At 29.6% G+C, this 12,477-nt stretch overlaps 1 protein-coding gene across 2 annotated transcripts in view; it reads left to right on the plus strand.

The window, feature by feature from the left end:
* Positions 1 to 12,477, plus strand: part of LOC107164968 (contactin-5-like) — a 468,396-nt gene that overhangs the window by 355,035 nt on the left and 100,884 nt on the right. For both annotated transcript variants that reach the window (XM_089215856.1, XM_089215857.1), the window contains exon 5: positions 10,286 to 10,489. In XM_089215856.1, coding sequence (XP_089071982.1) covers positions 10,286 to 10,489 — 204 coding nt within the window. The remainder of the gene's footprint in view (positions 1 to 10,285; positions 10,490 to 12,477) is intronic.

The following is a 12,477-nucleotide window of genomic DNA, read 5'->3' on the forward strand; positions in this document are numbered from 1 at the left end:
ATCAATCGGACGAAATCACGAAACGAATCTTCATGACATCATCATCCTCGGTAAAAGTGATCTAATATAATAATAATGTATTTAAACCTAAAATTTCAATATTTATTGTTGTTTGCAACTTTAAAATAAAAATCAGAGCAAACTGTTTTATAGGATATTTAAGATACATTCTTTTTTTCTCTTTGCATTGATTACCAATGATTGTACTTGAGATTTAATTGTTCATTTGTACAATCGTTCAAGAGTTCAAATTACAATAGGTTATTAGTGTTAAAAAAAAATGGTGCTAACAACGTATTAGCTGTCGATGATTTAGTTCTATTATTAGAAAAGTTTAAAAAATCTCATATTTTAAATATTAATAAAATAATATGTTATACATTTTTGAGATTATGTTAGACCCTAGAAAATATTATAACAATTGATAAACACACACACACACACACACACATGTTTATTATATATATAATTTTTAATAAATTACCTTAGGTAGTATAACTATTTAATTGATTTTGTTAAATGTCTAAACCGTATTATTTTAAAGGTTTTGATAGTAGAGGATGGTTATAATAAATTAATTATAAGAACAATTCGATCCGTAGTTTATTGTACGATTATTACATTTTGTCTTTGCGATTGTAGCATGTCATGTCATTATTGTTCATTGCTCGACTATACATTTAATAATATTAGCAATAATAAGTGTATATTATTAAATTAATATTTCACTATAATAATAATTTAACTGTTAGATCTAAAAGGATATGAAATCTGGAATAAAATAACAAGCAATCAGTTTTCAGATATATTATCTCATATCTTATACACACATACGTAATATTTTTTTGGAAATCGAACAGCTCGTGCAAAACACCGGTTAAATAAAATGAGTTATCTACTTTACTATAAATTAACGTTTTAGCGTATTAGAAAACCGTGAATTTAAATTACTTTTGAGGCTAAAAAGTTCAAAATTGGACTTACAATAATAATAATAATTATCAAAATATACCACTCCGAGCGCCGTAATCTGATCCTGACGATGCGGAGGGCCGAGCGATGACTCGGTTCTATAGTAATTATTAATATACGTTTCGACGGCAGTGTTGTATTATTATTATATCCTTGAAGCGAAGACAACCACTGAGACCACCGCTGCTGATGTGTGACCGTTTGCAAATTAATTCCCAGTTTTACCCACCGACCTGCAAAAGGGTTTAAGGGACGCGTAGCGCAATACAGAATACCCAAAATCTGACCTAATGCTAACGATTACCACCGACAAATACACGTTGTTATAATAATATCGATTGTGTCACCATCGTAGTCGTCGTTACAGGGTTTCCACTATTCTCCTCGCCACTCCTTTGTATTATAATATAATATGGTAAACTCTCCTGTATGACATACAATTCGTCGATGTTCGTTAAAAAAAGCAAAAATACACGATCGAAAGTTTAATATTGCTGAGGTGTAAAGTTTGAATAGAATCGCCAACGATTTCTGATTGAAAAGCGATACATATTCTATCAAAGACCGATTGATTAAAATATATCCATTCTAGATAGTCGTCGATAGTAGGTGAGAGCCATGCATGCCCACTCGTCATCTGCCAAACACGCAGATCAAAATTATGACAAAAGTCTGGAAATACATTATTAATTTTCTCTTTTCCCCCTCACCGACAGAATAATAAGATTTTCAAACATAATTTGTTTTTCCAATAAATAGTGTATCCTCGCGCAATTTTTCATTACCTTATCTCAACGAGGGAATCATAATGCCACATATGTCGGTACAAAAGTACAAGCAGCAGCTCGTTCGCTGAAACGTCGGCGCTCTTTTTGAATCAATCAGATCGCTTCACGACGTCAAGCGAAAAATATAACGAGCACGTTTCGCGATGCCATTTTGCTTGTCTTAGGAGTGCAAAGAGGCTGCCACCGTGGCGGTGATAACAATATATATTACCGTAATAACGTATGTGTACGACCTAAAACTGGAAAGTATACCGAGCTGAGTGAACGGAAATATCGGGCCGTATTATCATAATAGTAATAATAGTGTGCTCTCGTATTCGGGCAGCGTATGTGTACGCGATGGCAGCGGTAAAAAACACTCGTTCTCGAAATCTGCGTTTTATTATAATATAATATATATATATATATATATATATATATATATGTGTGTGTGTGTTTATATAGTGCACTTACCGGATGCGAAATGCCAGTCTGTCTGTCGATACATATGTCCACGCCCGCTTTGGCGATTTCCATGCTCTTCTTTCTTCGAAATATCCCCACCATCGTATACCTACTACTTCTACTACTACTACCAAAACAACTACTTCTACTACTACTACTACTACTACTACTACTACTGCTCTTATTATTATTATTATTATTCTCACTTTTACGACTAGACTCGTAGATTTTGCGTGGGTATTTCCTTTGAGCTGTAGAAACACACAGAGTCCCGGGGACGTGATCCGAATAATCGTTTGCGTGTTCGTTTCCGATTGTCAATTTGAATAAATTACACATAATATGTTTATGTATATATATATATATATATATATATATATTATTATGGTTATGGATAAGTGAGTGCGCGTGTGAAAAAAAGCAAAACACACGCGTACGTGAGCGGGCGAACAGCTGGTTGGAATATTATTATTGTTCTCGTACGATGAGTTGTTATCGGTCAAAACAACCAAACGGTATCGGACGACCGTTTCTCTATAATTAGTTGTCTATAACCGTTCTTCTGGTTATAGATGATACACACTGACAATTTAAAAATGTATCATAAAATCTTTTACTTAACATGGTTATCGAAATTTAAATAGGTTACCGAATTTTAACCTATACCAATCAATGTAAATATTACATCGGTTACATGGAGTAATTATTTATAAACACAAATACCTATTGAGTATGTACCCATATATTACTCGATATTCTGAATTCAAGAATGCTGAGTAATATAATTGTACTGGAATATTATCACAGTCAATTGGTTTTATGTCACTATAAATATTTTTTTTAGTGTTGATCATAAACTTTATTTAATTATTTTAATAAAAAATAAATACGTCTAGATACATAAAAAAAACAACTTAACTTTGAAATAAAAATTCAATATTAGCCTTGAAATTTGATTGAAAAGTTAATATTAAATTCAATACCGAAACGAAATGTTTTTATAGAATTTTTTTAATTCAGAATATAATTTGTTGCTCAACAAGTTGCTCAACAGTATTTTATTCTTATTTATAAAATATTATATTTATAAAACAAATGTTCTTTTTTTAATAATATGTAATAAAATCGTTATAGCGAAGAAACGTTTGGAACAATAAATGTCAAATTAATAATATATTGTTACATAATATTATTATTATTAATTTATGTTTATATTAGTAATGAGATAATAATAATTTCAATAAGAATAATATTGATATTTTATCTGTCATGTTGATGATATTGAATTTTACGTACATTATAAAGATTTTTTTAATGAATCATTTACGCATATACCGAAATATTGTCATCAATTTCAACGTTGTGTTCTCATATAACAACATTATTGTCAATTCTCTCAACTCCCGAGGGTGATTTGACAAAAATGTGATTTGACTACATATCGTTGACCACTCCCCGAGGCCAGTTAGTTTGTGTAACGTTAAAATGTCCTATTCGTCCATACAGCCTATAAGTGAGAGAACTGTGAGATCGCTGCGGATGGGCTAGTATATATATCTTTTTTTTTAGCCCGATGACATCATTGGACAACGTGATAATAACGATGCAAAAACGGCATTGATCGGCCGTAATGGTACAACGGTCGACGGCACCAAACGGTCGGGTTTTTATCGGACCGATGATTTACATCATCAATCAGTGCCGCTGGGGGTCCGGGGATCGATGGCCTTGTATAAAAACCTGTCATTGTGTGCCAATACTAACGTATTCGGTTGTATGAAGGAAAGGTCTTAAACGCAGCCGTTATTATGGTCCTGATGTGTGGTAGTATGTGTTTGTGTGCACGCGAGCGCGCGCAACAAGGAATGGCCCAAGAATCCTACACGATGAAAAATAGACTGACAGACATAATTTAAAAACGGGCCTGCCCTTCAGAGTACCACACCAACTCCGATTGTGTTCAGTCCATCGGAGTCCCACCCACGTCAAACACTACTTATATAATGTATATGTAATACCCTACCTAAGATCGAAGAGATATAAATCAATTTGTTAAGGACAAAAAGTTTTATTATGTACGAAGACGAGCGGCTGGTCTTGAATGTTACGAACAATATTATGTATAATGTAAATAATAATAATTCGTTAGGTATTTTATCTCGTCTAATCACACCGTCATATAAGTTTTATTATTTCACTACACGCTCTATAAAAAACTTCCATAATATCAGAGAATGGAGTGAACTGATACGTTGAGCCATGTTTCAGACCATTACGGGATATATCGACAAAACGCCTCATAACTATTACGTAATCTATTTGGTATACTGTAAAATAAAATAATAATTTAATTTATTTTTGGTGTATACAATTATTATAAACTGAACACACGATTAGTGCTGATGAAACAAACCTACTCAATAAACGTACACATACTCACCATAATACGTAACTAAATTATTGTTGCGGTTTCAAGAACTATAATTTATTATCCGATTTTTATTGAAGGATTCACAACGAATACGTTTTATAATATTTAAATATCGTATATTAAAAACAACTGCTTTTATAAGGAATTCATTTAATTCAATTACTGAAAATAATAAATTAAATCATTTTCGTGATTTAGATATACATTATTAGTTGGTACTTTTGAACTAAATTCATTGCTTTAAAATTAATATAATAAATAAGAATAGGTAAAAATAGTTATTAATTTTAAATAGACGGCGTATTAAATAGGCAATTTCGCTACATGTATGTAAATACTGGCAATAGTGCATTATATTATTGTGACGTACTACACTATGTAAATTATAGTAAGCATATTATAGTAGCATATTATATAGTAAGCAATAACTAATAAGTAATATAAGTAATATTATTATAATGTAAAATGTAAATGCAGTTACTCCAAACCACGTACATTTTTCTATAATTACCCAAAACTTAGGATTTTCTTGTATTCAATTGTGCGTTGGAATTTTTAGAGAACTTTAATTTTTAAAAAGAAAATGAAAATTCTATTAAATTAGGCAGTCAATGGTCTTCAGTAATGTGTTGATTGAAATTATGCAAAGAGAAAAATATATTAAAAGAGATAACTAGTTTTTCTCAAAAAATGTAAACTTATCCAATTGATTAAAATGAAAACTGTGGCTACATTTTATTATAGTATATAATATGTTGTATAATGTTACCTAAAGCTAAACATAAAAGCAATTACTGTAAAATATGGTCCATATATACAATAATAAGAGTATTGGTACTGAGATAAAACGTTGAATATATATCTCCAAGAGAGTATTATAATGGTGAGATATTATATTAAATTTAAAAGCAATGATGAAACCTTAGCATTTAAAAAACTATTTTGAAGATTTGGTGTCTCGCCATCGATACACTTTCATTTGATGCTTTTTATTGTTTTTCTTTAAGACATATAATAAGAGAATGTATTGGATAATCTTTTTTTCAATCTATAATTATAATTAAACATTTTATAAGGGTCTTCTTCAGGAAAAAATAAATATTTTTTTTTTTCCTTTTAGTGGTTTTAACGTATTCCGTGTTTCTTAGATACCCATATTTAATTTATGTGACATACAATTTTCTTACACGGAAGTACAATAAACGTTATATTTATAGAACTATACATAATTTTACTATATTGAATGATACTTAAATAATACTTTTATATTTTTGAGAAATAAGTACCTTCAAATTTTTATTAAATTATGCGAATAAAATAAGACATTTTTCTTTTAGTTTGATTATATATTTAACTAAACTCAAAAAAAAAATAATAATAATAATAAGATTATATTACATAAATCTGTTAAATATTTCAATTTCGTAAACTTTATTGATTGTTAAATAATACACAAATCCTAAGAATTATAAATTTTGATTATTATACATAGCTTTTCATTATTTTTTTAATCAAAGCACAAGTAAGTATGATAATTACTAAATAATAAAAATACCAGAATATTAATAATTATTTTTATTGGAAATATAGAAAATGAAATATTTTAGTTATTTTAAAATGATTTTTCCATCTATCATTTTTTTTTCCAAAACATTTTAGTTTAGTCATATTTTTTCTCAGATCAATTTATTTGATACTTTTCAGCCAAGTTCATTAATTTTACTAATACAAATTGAGTTATTTAATTTTTCTACGAATTTAAATTACAGTTGCAACACTTAATCAAGAGTAATGTATTTTTAATTATATTCTATGGCTTTTATTTCCAATAAAAGATTTTAAATAGAAATAAATTAGAGTACTTATAACAGCCTTTCATTTCACTTTGATGACTGTTCTTTGTATATTAAGATTAATAGCTTTTTGTTCATGTATTAAATTTATAAAATAATACATTGTCTTATTATTAATGTCCCACGCTCCCACCCATTGTACCATCTAGAATATTGATATTTCATAAACCACTGAAATGATCAGATACGAAATTAAAGACAGATAAATTAATTACTATAGGACCATCTTCAGTTTTGATAGAATATTAAATACGAGTACAAGACATTTGTAAGTATAACAGCTACTATCCACTAAAAGCATAATAATATAAATTATAATATTATGTTGGCTGTGATTATATTTCTGTGTATTAGAAACTAACTTTAGATGTTAATATTTATTATGTATTTTATTCTTCGACAGTGGTTTTTTGATATTTTTTATAAAATACATTAGTACATTGGTATAGAAGATTAATAATTTTAAATTAAATATACTAAAGATAAAAAATTTGTCCAGAAAACATCCAAAATTTATATTTACTTATATAGCAGTATTTATGTCTTTACATTTTGACAAGATATTGAATAAGTAAAATCTTAACTATTTAAAAAAAAATAATCGAAAGTACGTCTAGATTTATTGAACTGTACAACTCTGCTTTTGGCGTTTTGTATAATATGTATTGTATCCCGGACTCTTGTATGAACACGAGTTGTTCGTATATAATAGATATGCGTTTTTTTCTGAATTTGGTACACGATTATATTATAAAGCTGCCTGAAAACGAGTTGTTGAAATTTAAAATTTAAATTACCTACCTATTCGTTATGAATAAAACAAAAATAATAAAAATGTATATCGACAGTCGACGTTTGCTGGGGTTCCGGTTAATGTAGAAGTGCTAAGCAATTGGTCAAAATTTGAGCAGCAATAGATAATAATATGTTATTGTTATGTGCGAAAGCATGGATGGTTCGGCTGTGAAAAGATAGTGTAGTATATGCATGTATGTAACAGATATACGATGGTACTCCAATGTCTGATATAAAATAATGATATATTATATTATATGTGAGAAAGGGAATACGAAAAACCACACAAATAGCATAAGACACACTTAAAAAAATTGCAATACAATGGGAAAAATAGAAAATGCTCGAAGTTACGATATTTACATCGGAAACTGAATCATTGTAAACAGACAGAAAACCATTTGCATACGGTTTTCAGACCGTAGGTATCCTACGTTAGCAACAATTTGCTACCATATTATTGAGCCAAAAAATAACTATATCCCTTAAAATATTTTTTAAATTTATTTTAGTGAGAATGTTTACAAAAGTGATTAGAAAATGATTTTATCGTTACAACATAATATTCAAAAACCATAACTAATTTCTTATCTAATTAAAATCAAAACCTCTATTTTAAACATGAATAGTTCAGATTTTAATCGATATAAAAAATTAAAAAATAGGTACAATGCGTTGATATACTTGATATTATTTATACAACTCCGTCCTAAAAATAAAAAGCAGAAATGGTATTCCAAGCATAATATATCTAATTATTCTAACATAGCTTTTATATATTGTATTGCAGGTAGTTAATTATATATTTTGTACATATTATGCGTTTTGTCTAACGTTTAATATACTATTACTAATAGTTGATTTATTTGGGCTAGATAACTCGTTTAATTTTGTGAGCGTGTGACTTTTATGTAAGTTTTTCAAAGAATCATTACCAGTGAGTCACGTGAACATAAATTGAGTATTATTTTATCCCACATAAAACATAGAACGATGCGATTCACATTTAATTGTGTTATTTCCTCACTGCAGCGATGGCGAACAGCCAACGTTATAATTATTATTTTTAAATTGCTGTTTACACGAATTATTTACATTTAAATAAAAAATAAATATTACATTAGGTTTGACGAAAACTTCGAGATAATAATATTATTACGATTAAACGAACCAAAAAAATAAATATATAATAATTACATTTTAGTTGACGTCCAATGAAAATAATATTATTTCGGGAACTACAGATAATTATTAGCTTGTAATGAAATTTCTTTTTATTCGGTTATCTAGAAATGAATTTTTATTTTTACCACGATTTAATACTCTAGAATTCTTATGCGTTTGGAATTTATTTACAGTGATAATCGTTATTAATTTTTTAGTCTTGCTCTTATTTTTATGTCATACAATTTTTATGTTTAAAAATTTACATTCAGATTAGAGTGAAAAAAAAACATAACAATATAAAGAAGTTGCGCACTACAGTTTTGTAAATAATTCAACAAAAACTACACGGTGTTGTTATATATAATTTTAACATAATATATGTGAACACATTCAGTCGCGGGTTGGTAAAATTTATACATACATAATATAATTTTAATTATGCAATTTTTTTTCGTTTGTGTGTATATTGTATAGTATGTTACAGTAGTTTGAATATAATATTCTTTTCCCTAGAAAAACGTTTTTGGACTTATCGTGTCTGAAAACCCGCAATGGTATACGCGTATATTATGGTGCGTATATTATTATTATTGTATGGAAACGTTTGACGGGGCGTGGGTTAAAAAAGTTACTCGCTCGTTTTGAGGCCTTACTATAAATCAATCTTCGAACGATATTTTTGCAAAAATAAGTTGTCAGAAGAACGCGGTATATTGTATAATAATATACAGTGCATTATAATAACGTAACGAAGTGCGTCTTCTTTCTCCACACCAACAAAAAACCTGTCTCTCATCGACATCTTTGGATTTTTGTTTTTAAACGTTTTGAATAGATATTTCAAACATTTAATATTATTATTGACGCGTGGAAAAAAACTGTATACATAACCCATAATACGCCTATCACACGCATTACAGTATAATAATATGACTATTGACTAAACTATGCCACTGTCATTCGAAATCTCAGAGGTTTATACGAAGACTAAGTGAAAACTTTTTATCGTGGCTGGTTCACTATAATAATATTACAATACTATTTATTATTTTTTATTCAATTATGAACACAATTAAAGAGTAGGAAGAATACTTTTGGTATGTAAGTTAATTATATTTAAAACATGGGTATGTTGATGTACCACAGAGCCATTGAGGTTCTTAAAATTCTGTGGAGTGGCTGATTTTTTAATTTTTCTCGAATAAAAAGATATACATGTTTAACGATTCTAGCATAATGGACCTTGATAATAAGATAAGAATAATATTACTCGACCTGAGAGGTGTCGCTAAATACGTACGAGAGATCAGTCAGATCGACTGCGTTATATCACTACCTACTCCAGTTTGTACAAAGTTATTAAAGTAAAATCATCACGTCGTATCTGATTTAAATAATTTATTTTGTACTACACGTTTTTCATATTGTTCTATACAGTGACCACCGCCGGTAGTGTCGTCAGTGATCTGTCGAAAGTAAACACGTAATACTAATATATTTGTGGTAATTTAAAATGTCAAATCATAACAAGGCGAATATTGTACATACAAGTATCGAGCAAAAAATGCATACCTACATATCATATCAAATATAAATATAGTTTCAATGTCGTTATAAATGTTGATCGATTCAGTTTTTTACATAATCAACAGGTTCGTGATAACAATAATTTTATTGGTGACAGTTTTTGTCGATTCACCAATACAGATCAGTTCTACTTACATAATATATGTATATCGCTGTCTGCAGATCACTGACACATTTTAGTATCACAATAACTATATTAATATTTGTATTAATATTTTTTTATGAACGATCCCATTTCTCATTTGTAGGACGTCCGCCACCCCGTGTCACCTGGTGGCAAGAGAACGCGCTGATCGATGAGACTTTCGAAACGCTACCTGACCGGAAGGTCAAAAATGTGTTGCGCCTTGAACGACTTGAACGCCGTCACCTCAACACCGTCTTCACTTGTCAAGCATCCAACAATCACATGGTGCCTCCCATATCCAGCTCCGTCTCGTTGGACATGATACGTGAGTACATGCATATGTGTTTTAATACAAAATTATGCAAAACAGTGGTTATTTAGGTTGAGTTGGCTTATGGTTTTGCAAATTTAATTCGTTTAAAAATATAAATTCTGTGATTGTCCAGAGAACACCGCAGGCTGATTGAGATCAACGCATATTACACGAAGAGGTCTTGAAATTCAACTAATATTTTGTTCGCTATTATACTGTGGCACAATGCACTACCTGTGTTTAAATGTTTTGTCATAAATATTTTTTCATATGCTTACCTATGCCTAACTTTAATTTTCAAAATAAAAATGACCAGTTTTTTATTTCTCACTATTAGAAGTATAATTATTATATAATGTAATATTGATACGAAAAATCTATGGAATATCGATGGCTGCTCGTTTTCTGTTTGTATTTGCAATAATAATACCTGTATGTAGATAGATTTAGACAGCGAGGCAGAAAAGCACACGGAAATTTAAAAAAAACTATGTAATTTATTTAGGCACATTATGCATGATATATTATATTCTATTTAGGTGCGGTCACATCCGATGTTCGATATTTTATATAGATTTTCTTAAATCTCTGAAAAACCGACCGAAATAATGTTATATACTATAAATAAAATAGTCGTGATGTACGTTTTAACAGTATATAATATATATTATAAATAACATATGACGTATACCACTGCTTTAACTAAACGTAATTGAATGTGGTTACGGTAGTGGTGGTTTACTTCCCACTAACCTCCCGAATTGAATTTAATATTACTATTATAGTGTAATCGATTAAAATCTAAAACGATATCGGAGACTACCTTCTGAAACGGACATTTTGTCCTGATCTGACGTAGGTTCAGACTTTGGATGGATATAAAATATAGTCAAAAATGATTTAGTATATGAGTGACTTTATGCGGTATAGTTGTCAAATTGGGCAGACACCATTCGAGTTTGTTGTAGCTATAGGTCTACTTTTTTCTTTTCTTTTTGAAATCACCTAATTCCGATCAATGAAGGTATAACCATCTCGTCCAGTTCATGTTGACACTCAACAACAGTATTGATTAAAAAAATATATATATACATACATAATATTATATTGAATAAAATTAAGTTTTTGGATCACTGTTTATGTTGATTTTTTTTTACATTCGAGATGGTTGACTAGTGAATAGTCGCAATGGTGAAAAGCAGGATGGATTACACTAATTATTTTCAGTGACCGCTTGTAATACATATAAGATATGCCAACCGTAAGAGACAACGTCAAACGATTATTATTAAGACGTTGAAGTATTGTAGACAAGTAGTATACAATATAATTACATGAAAACGGGGTCTGAGGCCTACATCGTTGTTATTCAGACTATTTGTACGGTGCATTTGCAAATATATGCACATTCACCTTTAGTAAATGTCATTTACGCATATAATATAAATAAATATATATATATATATATATATATGTATGTATATTTAGTGGCAACCTCTGAAGAAGTTGATGATCGGCCCAAATTTAATTTGTAGCCCGTTTCTCGCCACTATCCAATTTAATTTTCGTTACGAATTATTTATGTTTCCCTTCAGCCCGATCACACGCTCAACCATCGAATTAAGCGATACGTATCGATTTATCGTGTGTTCAAGACTCCTCTAGTGTGTGTGTGTGTGTGTGTGTGTGTGTGTGTGTGTGTGTGTGTGTGTGTGTGTGTGTGTGTGTGTGTGTACCACGTGCCATGTAGGTTTGAAGCGAAAAATTACTCAAATGGAATATATGAGGTCTGAATAAAAGTCAGATTATCTATTTCGACTATCCAATCACCCAAATTCGTGAGTCTAATAGGACTCTGATAACAGTGAATTTATATAATGTACGAAACGATGATATGCAAAAAACGGAAAAATATTATCTGCATAATGATTGCTACGAGTTTATGACTTAATACATTTATTTATTAAAAAAAATTAATAAGTAGATGTAAAATATTTTAT

This window comes from Diuraphis noxia, unplaced genomic scaffold, assembly GCF_037042655.1.
Source record: "Diuraphis noxia isolate RWA-SAM2 unplaced genomic scaffold, SU_Dnox_SAM2 contig0001, whole genome shotgun sequence".
Taxonomy (NCBI): Eukaryota; Metazoa; Arthropoda; class Insecta; order Hemiptera; family Aphididae; genus Diuraphis; species Diuraphis noxia.